Source organism: Melozone crissalis, unplaced genomic scaffold (assembly GCF_028551555.1).
Source record: "Melozone crissalis strain CALT ecotype California unplaced genomic scaffold, PUWL_Pcris_2 ptg000056l_1, whole genome shotgun sequence".
NCBI classification, from domain to species: domain Eukaryota; kingdom Metazoa; phylum Chordata; class Aves; order Passeriformes; family Passerellidae; genus Melozone; species Melozone crissalis.
Genome location: NW_026535834.1, coordinates 2,613,681 through 2,629,798, shown reverse-complemented (window position 1 = coordinate 2,629,798; position 16,118 = coordinate 2,613,681). Strand labels below are relative to the sequence as shown.

Here is a 16,118-nt window from a genome sequence, read left to right as displayed (position 1 = left end):
CCACTGCAGGCTATTTTGTTCTTACAGTATCTGCTGTTTCAAAGGAAGGTAGAGCTGATGGGGGAGAAAAGATCTTCACATGACCAGCACAAACACATTCATCAGAAATAGACTAGCTCCTGAGATGAAAATACTGTTCTTAGCTGGCTGAAAAGAAAGGAATACCTTGTGTACTGGCAGGCTGCACATGGTTTTTCAGCCTGTGGGTGCTATTTAATAGTAGATGCTTAGTTGCTATAGCAACTGTCATAGCCTATGATATTTATGCTTAGATACAGAACACATATTTTTAAGCAGCACCAGATAACATGGCACTCAAGTATCTAAAATGTACATTTAAAAAATCCCTGTTAAGAAGTAGTTGTGTTCTTTTAGTTATTAAAATTCCTTTCTAAGGCAGCACTTTCGCAACAAGAAAACAGTCTTGTCCCTCACAAACGTAAACCTGAACTATCACAATGAGCTACCTTAAAATAAAACACCAAAGGACATTTAGGACTTTAAAAATCCATCTTCGCTGACTGCTAGTGCAACATTTGGAGACTTTTGCTGTTTGGTCTAGTGCATGGTGCTTTGTCCCTAGAGGTTCCTATTGTCATTAACTTGGTATCATCTGGGCTTTGGTATCATATGGGCTTTGTTCCTCCCTGCCAATGTCCACTACAATACACTTTTCACCTGCCATGGAGAACACATTCTCTGAATTGGCTGGCAACTGTAGATCCTGCTGAAAACACTGATTTTTACTTTGATTTTGTCACATCGTCCTGGCTGAAGAGATTAAACAAATACCGTAATGAGGGCACTCTCTTTCAGTGCCTTTCCACTGTAAGAGGAAACTCATAGTCACTGACTTCAACAGTGAGGGCCTGTGAGGGGTCTTTAACTCCAACCAAACCACTTTAGCCAGGCAGGCTAAGAGAGTGAGTGGACTACTGCAAGCCTAACTGCTTCCCTATGTCCTGTCTTCACTCTATTTCCTGCAATCAAAACACACAAATACTTCTTAGCAATTTCTTATTGGTTCCATAAAGCTACTAGCTGGCTTGGGTAAAAACAGCAGGGCTGCTTTTTGCTCATAGAGTATCTTCGTCTGTACAAGTTCTTACAAAGAACTCATTTCTTGGCTCATGCCACTGCTAATCCCCATGGCCTCCTTGCAGATAGATCAGATACAGCCATAAAAGCCAAGGCCTGAGGCTGGCGGCCTGAGGCAGACAGATTTGTGCCTAGGAACAGAATGCTTTGCCATTGTTGTGCTGACAGCCACACGCCCCTCCCATCACCTGCCTACTACCACTGCTCAGTTTTTTAAGCCCCAGCTGAGCCAATAGTGCCATATTAAGACATGTATTAGCTGCTGCATGGATTAGCTGGGGTGATGAGTGCTCTTGACTGTGCTATTCTCATTTTGTAAGCCACTAACATTTGATGCCAGCACCATTATCATCCAACATCAAGCTACAGTTAGCCCACAAATGTTCACTCGCTTATTACAAACCTTTTGGTTTGTTTTACAGGCTCCAGTTGCCCACTGCTCTTTGTTTAATCCTTCCTACAGGTAGGAGTAACAGCCAGGCCCAGAGCAGTGGAGGAGAAGCCTACCCTCACGGAAGGCTGAGAAGTTCCAGCCACCTTTGGTGATCCATGCATTAACACACTGCAACGACCCAAAACCACTTTCTCTCACATTTCAGTGCACTGTGACTGCAGACTGAACACAGTGAAGTTGTTTCCTGGACCTGGCTTATGGGGCCCAGCTGAGCTGCTACTACAGGCTTGTTTCTTGAGGAGCAGCCACATTTAATTACTCCTTAGCTCTTTTTCCATCTGCCTCTGGATTTTTTAGGGGAGCTCTGCTGCAGGAATGTGCTTGTCTGCAGAAGCACTCAGGACTGATTCATAATGCTGCCTATCTCAGAAGTAATCAGAATTTGCCAGGTTGGGCTTAAAGGAAACTATGTGTGCTAGGAATGGGCCTCCTGCCCTACTCTAGAGCAAAATTAAAAAGACAAACATATCTTAAATGCTTTAATTAAACAGTAATTATGAGAGTAACAATACAGACTCAGAACAAGTCCACGTTGTTTTTAGCAGGCAGAGGCAAGCAAGCTCTGTCCCCGCTCTGAACCAGTGGGATCACAGCCAAAAAGCTCTTCCAAATCACAGGCAGTTGTGCTGGTAATGCACAGAGCTTGAGCTAACACACCTTGTCTCTCAAAGAGTCGCCAGCCAGAGCAGAGCACTGCACTGGCGACAGCTCACAGCTTCCAGTTCAGGGCTGAGTCATGTCTGGTTTTGTTGGGTTTGGGGGTTTTTTGTCTTTTTAAAAGGGTGGTGTCAGCCGTGCTCCTGGACACTGCATTTCTGTTAATTTCTGCGGTTTTATAAACATTATCCAGCTCTAAACAGCCTTCCCGTCACAGCCAATGTGTGAAAGATTGGCCAGCTCAGCAGGGGCCTGAGCAGCTTTGAGAAAGGAGCTGCAAAGCTCCCAAGGCATCAAGCACAGCCCAGCACAGGCTTGCTCCAGACGGGAAGGAAGGGGGCTGGGCGGGAGGGAGGGAGGGAGCAGTGGCTGCTTTCCAACGCCCGTGGCACGCAGGTCACACCAGCCGGTACCAGCCGCGGCCAGAGGGAGAGGCGGGCAGGGCTCCCGATCTGCGGGCGGGCTGCGGGATGGGGAGAGCCGGAGCTGGCTGCGGGTGCGGGTGCGGGACGGGGAGAGCCGGAGCTGGCTGCGGGTGCGGGATGGGGAGAGTCGGAGCTGCTGCGGGTGCGGGATGGGGAGAGCCGGAGCTGGCTGCGAGACGGGGAGAGCCGGACTGGCTGCGGGTGCGGGATGGGGAGAGTCGGAGCTGCTGCGGGGTGGGGAGAGCCGGAGCTGGCTGTGGCTCAGCTCCCGCACCGCGGATGCGCCGCTCGGGGAGGCGGCACGGCACGGCACGGCACGGCTGGAGACACGCAGCTCTCAGGCAGGGATTGAAGCCAAGCCCGTCCTTCCGCCGAGCACGAGGCATCCGCTGCCCGGCCAAGGGAAGGCAGCTCAAGGCAGCAGCTCAAGGCAGCAGCTCCGCTCGGGCCGGCCCTCCTGCTCTGAGGCTGAGGCTGCAGCTCAAATCACTGCCTCCATGTGCTGAGGATGGATCTACACCTCAGGCCTGGCTGGAAAGATCGAGGCAATGCCTGCTCCTGTTACACCAGCCCTGCTGCCTCCTGCTTCAGACAAAGAGAGCATCCCATTCATATTTTATACAGGCTGCCAGTGCTTTTAAATCCCTTCAGAATTTCCACTCGCTCTGGAGATCTTGCTGCATGTCAGTGGTGACCCAGCTTCCCAGGAGAGACCTGCTGAGCTGATTTGCACCATTGTCCCTGTCACCCATGTTATTCACTTCCTCAGCAGGCAGGCTGCTCTGCAGTGTCTTACTAGGTGCAATGCCTTCCAATTGTCTAGAAGCTTTGGGTATATGCTCTTGTGAGAAAGGTATTTGTCAAGAATTCTTAAAATCTGATAGAAAGTTGACACAATCTTATACATTTGTAAACACTTAGATAAGGTGTGTTGATTTAGGAAGGCTATAGAATAGAGATTATATTGTTGAGAGAGATTGAACTACAAACAAGTTTCAACAAGTCTTAAAATATGGTCTTGTAAAAAGACTAGATATTTTAAGGAATTAGAGCTGTGCAAGATGTATTGTAGTAGGACTATGTGGGGAAAAATATAAGTGATTGGTGTTAGAAGTAATAGTAGCTCTCCTGATGTTAGCAATATTAACACACAAACACCAGAGGTTTATGTCCAAAAAGGAGACAGAGGAGTCCTTTCTGGCTTTATTCAAATAAAGGGAGAGGCCATGGGACATTCCCCTAGGATCTCTCGAATTTTTGGAGGACACAGCATCATTTTTAACCTAATTTCCCAGCCACATTTCCCTTCTCTCTTTCCCCATTGGCTGAGGTACTTGAGAGGTACAGACTCCCCGATACACCTGACACCGAAGATTCCCCAAAAATTTCCCTTTAATGTATAACCCTCCCTTTGAATTTTTAATTATTACAGAATTTAGGGGTTTTTCTTCCCCATTGTTTCTTTCATCTCTCAATGTCTAATTTCGTTTATCAGCAAACCTAAAGTTTACTTGTAAAAGCAAATATCTTTTTCCATTCATCAATCAGTGGAATCCTTCCCATTGGTTCTTTTATTTTCCAGAGCTAGTTTTATGTACCAGCATACCCACAGCTTGTTCGTAAAGACAAATCTGCTATTCCTCTCACTAACAATCCTGGCCAGTGATTCCCTCGCTTTTTTCCTTTTCTTTGTATGCAGTTACTTTCTTCATTTCAGGTAGTTTTGCAGACATCTCTTTCCAGCTCTCTAGTAAATACTTCAGGCTGCATTGTTTTGCAAAGATCTGTCCAGATTCTTCCATTTTGACTTTTCAAGTTTTGTTTCTCACATATGTGAGATGTGAGAGTTGCTTTCTGCTGATTATAATCAAATGAGGAGACATCACTAGTTTCTCAGATTTTTAACGAAGATGGAGAATCTTTCACAATTTTTCTTTCACTGGTTTAGTCAGAAACTTAGATTATGTAGTTCTTAAGCCATAAAACATCCTCCAGTTTCACTGGAGAGGTTATTTGTGGGGAAAAACCATAAACAAAAATGTTGTGATCCTCTCACTGTAGCTATACAGAAAAAAAAGAAAAAAGCATCAGGAGAGGGGACTTTAGTACCTTACTCTACATAGATGATGCTATCACTAGAAAGAGCAATGCAAATGAAGTCTCCAAGCTGTGCTCCTTCAGGGAACAGCCCCCACACTGCCTCCAGAGGGGCCTCCACGGAGGCTCCAAGGTTCTTGCAGGATTTGTTGTGGGAATACCTATTTGAATTCCTGCCGAGGAGGGGCTGCCGGGGGCCGCGGGAGGAGGGTCGGGCCCTGCTGCCGCCAGCTGTGGGAGGCGGTGCCCTGCGGGAGCCGCCGAGGCGCAGAGCCTGGATCTGTCTGCTCCAGGAGCGTGATGGCTCCCGGAGTGACTAAGGCATCATCGTGACAAACCGGGCACTGCTTTGGGAAAGACTCTGCCCAACGGGAATGTACTTTTTCCAGATATTTTTCACACTGACCGTCTTTTGTTTCACAAGCAGTTTAGAGATTACCAGGATTACATCTTGGCTGACTGCATGTTGGGGATTACAATGTTAGAAATTAATTGTCTGGGGTTAAGTTTAATGGTAACTTGCTGACAGTTTAGCATGAGTGGGTCCTGCTCAAAACGTGTGTCAAGGAACTTTAAGTGAACTTTGTCAGCATGCAGAGCTAAGCAAGGGAGTAAACAGAGAAAGACTGGCTATCTTCAGATAAGAGCTGAGATCTTGAAGGGCCCCAGGATGGGAGATAAGAACAATTACGGCTTGCCCACGTGGACATGGAGAAAGAATTCCATGAGGCGTTAGAAGACTCCAGACCATAAACCACCATTGGGTGCAGGAAGATCAGGTGCACAGACTGTGGGGATATAAGGGCCCAGGAATTTCTTGGTTTGGGATTCTTCTCCAGAGGCACCACCTCAAGCTGAAAGAAACCAATTCTGGCTCAGAACCCAGGGTCAAAACTCTTCCTTAACTTTGCAAAACTTTGGAGGTGACACAGTTCACAGCTGAGTGTATGGACAAAGTCTTTGCACCTGTGGACAGCAGGAGATCTGGCATACAGATGTGTTTTAGATTCTTGTTGGGGTGGCTGGTATGGAGTACTCAATTCTGAAAGCAGAAGCTCCTTGAAGCTTAAGGGACACCAGATACCAGTGTGGGAGCTGTGGGTTGTGTACAATGACTCAGGAGAGTTTTACCAAACAGTACAAGCTGTAGAGCACGTCAGGCTCTTCCACCAGTTCATGTGGAGGACTGGACCAGGGAGGAAGGTAACTTGGATTACTTTGTGTTACTTTGCCTTGACTGAGGCTGCATTCTGACATCAGAGAACATGGTGTGATTCTGGGCTTGTAGCTGATTGTGGTAAAGACCTAGAAATACAGTTTCACCATAATCCACTGACAGCTGGAAATGCCTGTTATGAAGGAGACACAGCCATCATCTGTCCTGGTCACTGAGTTCTAGAGGGCCTGTTCTGCAGTGCTGATTCAGTTGAACTCAAAGGCTGTGCCTTTTATGTTGTGGTAAAACAAAAGAAAGGAGACATCTTTCTTGACTGTACAGAATCCAGTAAAAGGACCTCCAGTTTGAAGTGAGTGTCACATGAAGTTGTGAAGGGGATTTTAAATGTCCATCATGGAAAAACCACCCTGGAGAACTGTGTGTTAGAGTTTGAAACCAGAGGTGTAACAGTGCAGAAATCAGCCAAGCTATTAATGAAAAACTCAGATCTGTGTGATGCCAAAGGTGCTGCTATGGAAATATATCCAGGTAGTGCATGCACTCTGTTGAGCAATGCTGCAAGAAGGGAATACTTATAGACAACTTCTTAGATGAGTATTATGACATTTTCCAAGGCAACCATGGTCAACAATGCAATCCACAATAATAAAGGATATACCGTGTTCCTGGTCAGATCAGTGATGGTCTCTGACGTAAAGGATGTTTCAAGCAGCCAGAACAAAAGGGAACACAGCCCACCCAGTCGGGGGATGGCCAAACTGCATAGAGGCTTCAGGCCTATGCAGGCCTGAATGCACAGCAGAGAGTTGACATTTCTGAGCAAACTGAAAGCAACTACGAAATTGCAAATTAACTTGGGGCTACTTCTACAAAGAAGAGCCAGAAGAAGTGAAAAGAGATGACACAGTCTTCTCCCAAAAAGCAGATCTTGTTGTGCTAAGGAAATATTTCCTCCTGCTTTACTGTATGACGCTCCAGCTCTGCTGTTTCCCAGCCTTTCCTACAGAACCTCAGCCGCAATCCTCCAGCTCCGGCTGCCTATCCCACCCTCTCTCCAGCTCCTTCCCCTCCCCGTCTCGCCGCGCCCGGGGGCGGGAGGCAGCAGCCGCCGCCTGTGCGGCGCTCGGCAGCCCGGGCCAGCCGCCCCTCCTTCCCCCGGGCTGCTCCGGAGCAGCCGGCACGTAGCGGCTCGGCCGGGAGAGCGACCGAGAGACGCTGCGGCGGCCTAAGTGCTTGCAGATGTGCAGCTGCATCGGGCTGGGGTCACGGCGGCCAGCAGGGTTTGGGGAGGGGGTTTCGCTCAGCAGGGCGGCGGCAGCTTTAGGACAGAATGAGTTAGGTTGGAAAAGACTTCTGAGATCGAGCCCTGTCAAACAGGACCTTGTCAACTAGACCACGGCACTAAGTGCCACGTCCAGTCTTCCTTCAGCACCTCCAGGGATGGTGACTCCACCACCTCCCTGGGCAGTCCACTCCAGTGCCTAATCACCTTTTCTGTGTGGAAATTCTTCCTAATGTGCAGCCTAAACTCCCTACAGCACAGCTTAAGGCCATGTTCTCTCTTGCACTGTCACTCGTTCCCTGGGAGCAGAGCCCGAAGCCCAGCTGGCTGCACCCTCCTGTCAAAAAATTGTCGAGTGATAAAGTCCGCCCTGAGCCTCATCTTCTCCAGGCTAAACACCCATAAGCTGCCTCAGCTGTTTCTCATAAAATTTGTGCTCCAGACCCTTCACCAGCTCTGGTCTCTTCTTTGACACTCCAGCCACCGCAATAGCCTTCCCGAACTGAGAGGCCCACAACTGGGCACAGCACTCCAGGTGTGCTCAGCACAGGGGGACGATCCCTGGTCCTGGTGGCCACACGATTCCTGACAGAGGCCAGAATGCCCCCGGCCTTCTCGCCTATCTGGGCACTCCCTGCTGACTCGTGCTCAGACGGCCGCTCCCTGCGGGCTGTGAGGCATCACCCCGCCCCCAGCACGCGGGTTCCTAGCTCCGACTGCGAGACCCGGGGCTGGCGGCCGGGCCCGAACAGGAAATGCCACAGGCCTTGCTAATGGAGTGCTGAGGCCTCCTGTCACCCCGCGGGGCGCAGCTCCGGGGCTCCCTGGCCCTGAGGGAAGTGGCGCCTGACAGCGGGGAGAGCCTGGACCGGGGCGGCTAACGCTCGTTCTCCTCTCCTCTCCCCCGCCAGGGCTCCCCGCGGGCTGCAGCGCGGCCAGGTCTGAACCTGTTCCCGCCGGAGCCCGTGGCCGGGAGCCCAGACGCACCGCGGGCCCTTGGCTGCGATTTGAAATCGGGGCGGCCCCGCCTCGCCCCCGCCCCCGCCTCCCTCAGCCTCTCACGGCCGAGGGGCAGGGCCCGGCTGCCATGGCAACCCCACAGCCTACGGGGGCGAAGCCCGAGGGCGGGACAGGCGGACGCGGTAGCCAATCGTAGCGGCGAATGGCGCCTGCAGCGCGGGGCGGCAGCCAATAACAGCCGCCACTGCTCAGTGGTGGGCGCGGTCTCCGGGGAAGGCCCGCCCCCGGCGGACGCGGGTCCCTTTGTGGGGTTTGACAATAAGATGGCGGGCGGGGGGAGGCGGGGCCGGTTGGCCCCGCCCGTCCCTCAGGCGCGGAGCGGACGGTGAGGCGGGAGCTGAGCGGGAGATCGTGCGCGGTCGTGCGCCGGCGACAGCAGTGACAAGGCGGTGAGTACGATGGGCTGGGTCGGGCTGGGCTGGGTCGGATCCGCGGGAAGCCGGTGCCGGCGGAACCCGTGGAAGGGACGGGATCGATTCAAAATGGCGGCGAGAGCGCGGGGGATGAGTAACCGCCGGGAGCGCTGAGGGGGCCGGGGCGGCGGGACAGGGGGCCCGTTCCGCACTTCTCCTCCGCTCGGTCCCTCCCGCAGCCGCGCTCCCTCAGCGTCCGCGCCTCTCCCCGGCGCTCCGCTGCCCTCCCACTGCCGGGGAGCTCCCCCTCGCTCCCCGCCCCGGTCCCGCCTCTCCCCCCGGCTCTGCGGGCTCCCCCTGCCCAGCGCTCCCGGCCCCCACCTGCGTGTCCCGGAGCTCCTGCCCCATCTGCTCAGCCTGCCCTTCCTTCCCTGGGTGCGGGGACCCCTTCCCAAATCTCTCGAGTGCCGGAGAGGTGCCTGCCAGCCCCCTACGCCCCGGGGGTGGGCAGACCCCAGTGCTTCACAGGGGCCTTTGTTCCAGTGTGAATAGCGATGCTTCTGGCCTTACCATCCCTGTGCTGTGGCTGCATCCCACCTTGTACCTCGACACCACCACATGGGCACACGTGCTTGGCTAAAGAGGAGGAGTAGCTCTGTTTCCGTCTTTTTCTCCGCTGTTACACAGAGCTTTGGTTCCTTCCCACGGTTCTTAGAAAAGCCAGTGTTGGAGTGGAGAGGATTAGTGTTAGTAGAGGGGAGATACGGCCCCTTCTTGCTTTCCCGTGCTAACCATCATCACTGTACTTAGGGCTGTACAAAAAGCAGCACCGTGCTTCACTGAACCTCCAGCACTGGCCTGGGTACGTCTTGTCTGCTTTCTCCTAAAGATAAGCACTGCTGAAATTCCCTATCTTCTCTGTTAGCCCAGTTAGTGGGAAGCAGCTTTTTTCCCTTAAGTACTTAACTATCTCTTTGGCAGCATATCACTAAGAGTCCAAATTGAGTGTGAACGTGGAATGTCTTAATTTGGTGCTCTAATAAGAACTGGATCAAATTTCAAGCACCTTTTTTGTAAAGCAGACTGGGAATTTGTTGATCCTAAAAGCAAAAGTTGTGATAAATTACATAATGCTGTGCTATTATTTATTAAAAAAAGCAAAACAACAAAACCCACAAAACTCCTTTTCCCCGAGTGCACTGTGCTGCAGCTAGCTCTGTCTCCTTGACAACTTTTCTTTTTGCATAGCTGTTTCAAACAGCAGTTTAGTTGAATACACAAAGTTTGGGCTCATGACACTGAGGTAGCAGAGGAAGAAAGGAGATGATGTAGCTCATCCAGATGCTGCCTCTTGGATGGAGAAAGATGCTGCTTGAAATTATCAGGGGATTTTGAACACCTTGACTCTGAAGCACCAAAAAAGGTTTTGCACAATGGCTAATGCATTATACTAGCAGAGGTCCACGTGGTTTGGTTATTGACCTAGGGAAGAACCTGGAATCACATGCAGCAGGTTTTGCACATTATTATATTGCATGGGAAGACTTTCCCTCTGTAGTATGTAAATAGATAATAGACTACAGACTGGCCTGGTCTGCCACCATCCCCTGTCATTTAGGCTGTGGATGTGATAATGGCTCTTTCACCAACAGCAGCGGTCCCCTCCTGTATTGTCCAATATCTTGGGAGGCAAACAGCCACAGCCTCTCCCTCTAAAATTGTCAGATGTACCAAATATCAATTTGTTTTTCTCATGACTGCACCATCTTTACCTGTGTTTCTTGGCAGGGGGGTGGGAGGATGTTTGGTGTTGGATGTTTGTTATGCCCTTGTCACCTACCCTCCAATAAAATAGAAATTTTGGGATTCAAATAGTTACCAGACACAGGCTCTCAAAGAGATCACTTTTCATTTACAGAATGTGTTCAAAGTGTACCTGGGAAGCAAAAACTTCTGAACTTTTACAGTGTCACAAAGTGTTTGCCAGAAATGAGAGATAGTTCACTGACTTGATAGGGAGTCTGACTGAAGTTGTAGTTCAGAGTCCTTGAAATGCTTTAGCTGCTGTGAGCTCAGTCCATTAAAAAGAGACTATGAGTTGTTCAAAATACAGTTTCCATGACATAACATCATTTAGTTTGGATATCTGGGATCAAGTCAAAAGGTTTTGGCTTGAGAATGTTAAAGGGTTTTTTTCCATTGTGGTATTTTAACGAGTATGCAGCTTCTTGAGGAAAAACATGTTTTCTGCTCTCCCACCCCCAAGTGCTTTGTCATCCACCTTCTTCTCCCTCCATTTGAGAGCAAGCAATCTTGAAAAATTGTTTATCACTACACAAAACAGAAAATAAGAACAGATGTCCATGTGCATCCTCTTAATATTTCTTTTCCAGGTATGCATTTCAGTTGCAGACACAGAACTGTCTTGTACTGCACAGACATGTCTAGAAAAGTATCTGAATTGTTTCCATAGTTTATTATAAAAGTTTTTATAGCCTGTTGGAACAGCATTCTTTTTCATTTCAGTAGTTCAGGGAATTGTTGCATATGATGGGAATTTGTATTTGAGATATCAAATCTTAATATGATTTAAATGGGTTTTAAAAACTCAGCCTTTATTGTTAAAGCAGTTTAATTACTGTCATTACTTTCATTACTGTCATCTTGCTAAGTAAAAATGAGTCATAAAGTTTCTATGCTGGTAAAGGAAAATTCTCTCATGTTTTGCTGTGTTAGAGTTTTGTGTTTGTGCCACCTCATTTTCTCTAGATGCTACAGAGATATACATGGGTTTGTACAGCAAAGGTGAAAACTCTAGTTTTGTAATAAAAGTAAGGAAGACTTGCTTTCATTACCTTTTGTTTGTGTACACTTTAATGCTCATATGAAAAATTTTTGTTTGCTCTTTAAGTGGCAGAGCTGTAGGCATAAGGGAAAGGCTGGTCCGAAGGTCAGGGCAGTAGCCTAGGACCTGGAATTAAACTGGCATTTTCCTCCTGCTGCAGATTCTGGGGGTATTGTTGGCCAAATCACATTTGTGCTCTAATTGTGCATTGGCTTTAATGCTACTATTCATGTTTGTGGGAATGATGCTCACATCCTACAGGACAGAGATACTGAAGGAAAATGCCTTGTCCTGCCTGACATCCTGCTTGCTTCCCTGTGCTTGGCAGGTGGTGCTGTCACTTGTACTGCATGGACTCTTGCTCAGTAGCATGGGAGAAGAGGAAGGACTGCATCAGACACCATTCCTGGTACGTCGCTTTTTGCTTCTTAAATGAAACCCTGACCTGGTGCTCTGTGCAAGAACAGGATGGCAAAAAACTGGTTTATGATGTAAGATACTAATTGAAACAAGTGTTAGAAAAAAATCGGTGAATGCTGTGAAAGGTTTATCTTTAAGAATAGATAAATGTTTTTCCTCTGCTTCTAGGTGCCGAAGTGTGTGTGATGTATTCTTTCTTATTCTTATTTTCAAGTTTTCTCCTGTGCTCTGTTCTCTTGGTGTGCCTTAGAAATGCCAAATTATAGATGTATGAAAACCAGGTTAACATTCAATTGAAGTTTTAATTACTCTTCACAAGAATGTAAGTTGAAATAAAAGAAGCTTCAAACTACACAGTGTTTAATGTTTGATGATGTAATCATACATGATTTGTAAACAGTCCCAAAAGATGTTTCTAGAGGTTGTTTCACAAGGGGGAGGAAGGGTATGTTCAGAAATTACTGTACATAGAAATGTTGGAAAATTTAAATAGGATATCCTCTGATAGGAAGTTCTAAAAGGAATGTCTAAAAATCTGGAAAAGGAACTATAGAGCAACAACAACATCAAGTATTTAATAGGAGTAATTGAAATATGTTAGGTTTCAGGATAAAATTTCAGAAGCAACATCCAAGGTATTTAATACATAGCTAATCCATGGATAGCTTTTAAGAAGTTATGAAAAATGACTACAAGACCAGGTTTATTCTATATTGTAGTCTCTGCACATTATGATTTGTAAAGAGTTTTGTACCTTCAGTGGAAAGAAATCTTTTAAGAGTTGGCAAATCCCACTGAAGGTTATTTCATGGATATATACAGCAGTGTTACAAGTGTTGTACAGAGTCAGACCAAGTGTTTATCTAGCTACTGTGCTATCTCCAGGTTTTCACAGTAGATAAGCATGTAATGTATTTTGAAAGAACAGTGTTGTTGCCCTTTGGTGGATTTTTGGTGTCTCTGAAAAAGCTGAGAGAAAATTCCATGAAAATATGTGGAATGTACCATAGCAACCAGAAAAGCAAGGCAGAGTTTAAGGCTTATCAAGGAAGATGGGAGATTATATAGAAAGACACTGCAATAGTATTTTGGTTTTATCAGCTTTTAGTTGAAAAACTGTTTTGTTTGGGTCACTACCTTGAAAAAAAGCCCCAAATATTGGGCAAACAGGAATTCTAAGGACAGAAGATGCATACATGTAAAGATCAGGTATCAGCTTTCATTTGCAGCCCAATTTTTATAAGACTTAAAGAGGTGCTATATACTGCATAAAAAAAATACTTTGTATTCCAAGGGACCAGCTGTAATATTTGCATGGGGCACTGTTGTCAAAATTAGTGCAGTTCAGAAGAGCTGAGGCTGGTATTTGAGAGGTACCCCTTGTGTAATTCAGCAAGTGATTTTAGGTGTGAATACTGAAAAGCCTGCATGCATCTGTGTATTTTTAATTTTTAGCTGTTGAACCCAAGCTATGAATACAGGAGTTTTCCTGTCTTACAGTCAATGGGAAAGGAGTACAGAAGCCCATACAGAGGATGACTGGGACTGTCCTTACTGCACTTGCCCAATTCTTATTGGAATTACGCAGTTCACTTACTCACCTAAGGAAGGGAACCAGAAGGACTGCTTTGGGCACCTCTGCTCAATGTCTCAAGTTACATCTCAAGGAACAAATCTAGATATTGCTGTCTTTGTAGCCAAATAAGCTAATCTTTTCACATGTGCTGCCCATGGGGTTTTTTTTCATGTTACTCTGTTAAGCATAATAATGTTGTGGAGGGATCAAATCTTTTAAAGATGGTGTGCCAGGTTGTATTTTTATTTCCAAAATGAGAGTAGAAACTCTACTGGCAAAGAGGAACGAGGAGAAACTGCCTCTGTAATAGAGATGGGGAAATGCAGCCGATGAGATGTTTGCTTCTGTACGAGGGAGCAGCTCCTGGCTGGCATCAAGAGTGGAGCTCAATGGGAGCTTTCTCCAATGCCATGCCTTGTGGGAGCCAGGAGCTGGGAGCCCCTGCCCTCTCTGATGCCTTGTGGGAGCTGGGAGCCCCTGCCCTCTCCGATGCCTTGTGGACCTGCTTACCCCTGGTTCCCGGATGTCGCCTTTGGGACCCGGTCCACAAGTTCCTGACCCCTGTTGTACCACACTGGCCATTCTAGAACATGGTATGACAATTCTGATGTTTCTTTTTAATAAAAGATTAAAGTTCGCTGTTCTCTTTTTTTAGTACCGTTTTTTTCCTCCTCCCTCTTGAACTGTTTATATTGTACATGATTTTTTTTTTATTTGTTTGGGTTTTATGACAGGACACAATGTTTGTGCGAGGATTAAAGAGAAAATGTTTTGATGGTGAAGAAGATATTGAAGGCACTCTGGCTGGTATTAAGGCTATTCCTTCCTACAATCTGCAGCGGCAGTCGCTCCTGGACATGTCCTTGGTTAAACTTCAGCTGTGTCACATGCTGGTGGAACCCAACCTTTGTCGTTCGGTGCTCATCGCCAACACGGTACGGCAGATCCAGGAGGAGATGACTCAAGATGGGACTTGGCAGATGATAAATACACAGAGCACAGGGCAGGCATCCCTGGATCGTCTCGTTTCCACAGATATCCTCTGTCGTTCATCTAGGGATCACCAAGCTGAGGGAAAGCATGGGCCAGCCTATGGTGCCTTCAATAAAGACTTTGAGAGTGACCAGGCACAAGATAATTCAGAAACTATGTCAACAGCCCCTGCAGTGCAAACACCAAGAAACCTGCAGAGCAGTGTGTGGGAAATGGAGAGTCCACAAGAAAATAAAGGAAACTTTCAAAAATCTTTAGATCAAATATTTGAGACACTGGAGAATAAAAGTCCTAATACTGTTGAAGATCTGTTTTCAGAAGTTGACAATTCTTATTATGATCTTGATACTATGTTAACTGGCATGATGAGCAACACAAAAATGGGACACTGTGATAGTCTTGAAACATTTTCTTCTCCAACAAATACAGCTTCTAACTCTAATTGTAAATCTGATCTTAATGACCTTGATCATATTGTGGAAATCCTTGTTGAATCCTGAAGCTCCTTGTGTGGAGGTAAAGATCTGTTAATGGGAAGAAAAGACTGGAGAGAGCAATTTCCACAGTTAGTTCTATCAAATCTGCACGAGTATTTTACAAATATCTATATATTATATAGATACATATATTAAGAAGCACTTCATATTGCAAAATAGTGTTAACTCTTACAGTTGACCTGCAACTTGTAGTGTAATAATCTGATTTATTGTCCACTGAACTGTAAGTACATATGGTAAATGTTTCTATATTGGGGGTCAAAGGCTCTTGAAATTGGGTTCCTTTTACCAATTTGTTTTAGCCTTTGATGGAGGATATCCTCTGGGAGAGGGATTCTCTTATCTTCTTACACTTCTCCCATAAAAATGGTAATAAACAGAAGAGACAAGAAGTTGGATAACTGGTTTCCTGTTCCCTCCAGTTTCCATTTTGTTACATGGCAAAACTCCTACCACACCTGCTGCTTCTGTTTTAAGTCCCTACATGGCTCTTAAAGAGCAGTATGCAATAGTTCTTGTTATCCTTGCTAGCTGCTTCTGGGTTTTGCTAGAATTTTTACTTCAAAAATAGTTTTAAAGTGTTTATTGGTGTTTAGATTTTTCCAGGTATTTTCCTAAAATATATTTTTTACTACAGATGTTGTGTCAGCTGCTAACTTAGTAACTTTTGATCATATCTGCAGTTGATGTATTTTTTGCAAGATTTTCAAAAAGGGATGTTTTTTTACCATGAGCTACCCAATGTAGTTCAGTAAAGTGTATGTTAATGTAAATATGCAGTTTTATACTTTGCATTAAAATGTAAGAGCTGTTTTCATGATTCTGTTTTATAGAGTAGTACTTTACTAAATTGAGAATTGTACATCTATGCTTTTCATACTCCACATATTTGAGTATCATTATAGGAAGATCTTTGATCTAGCTAGACAAAATTACATTTAATTCATTTCAGACCATACTTTTTTGTTAACTACAAACCTAAATGATGCAGGTTTTTATTTATGTGTATTTATATGTAAATGTCATCAAGTGAATTGTTTATCATTGAAGTCTACCATCAAATATTTGTTTATATGGGATAACTACCTTGCACTAATTACTACAAAAAGCGTTATTAGCGGCCTTTTAATCTCACTGGTTGATGTCTTGTCATAATTAATATGCTCCACTCTTACCAAGGGTTTCCTCTTGGCTTTTTTAATAACAAAAAATGTAATACAACAT

General features: G+C 46.3%; 1 protein-coding gene and 1 pseudogene across 1 annotated transcript; both read left to right on the top strand.

Moving 5' to 3' along the window:
- Positions 1–5,907: 5,907 nt before the first annotated feature.
- Positions 5,908–6,800, top strand: LOC128943778 (SHC SH2 domain-binding protein 1-like; annotated as a pseudogene).
- Positions 6,801–8,495: 1,695 nt separating this feature from the next.
- CDCA4 (cell division cycle associated 4) lies at positions 8,496–16,036 on the top strand. Its single transcript, XM_054286943.1, has 3 exons — positions 8,496–8,599; positions 11,737–11,817; positions 14,139–16,036. The coding sequence occupies exons 2-3, from the start codon at positions 11,779–11,781 to the stop codon at positions 14,895–14,897; spliced, it is 798 nt and encodes a 265-aa protein (XP_054142918.1). The 5' UTR covers positions 8,496–8,599; positions 11,737–11,778; the 3' UTR covers positions 14,898–16,036.
- Positions 16,037–16,118: the final 82 nt, after the last annotated feature.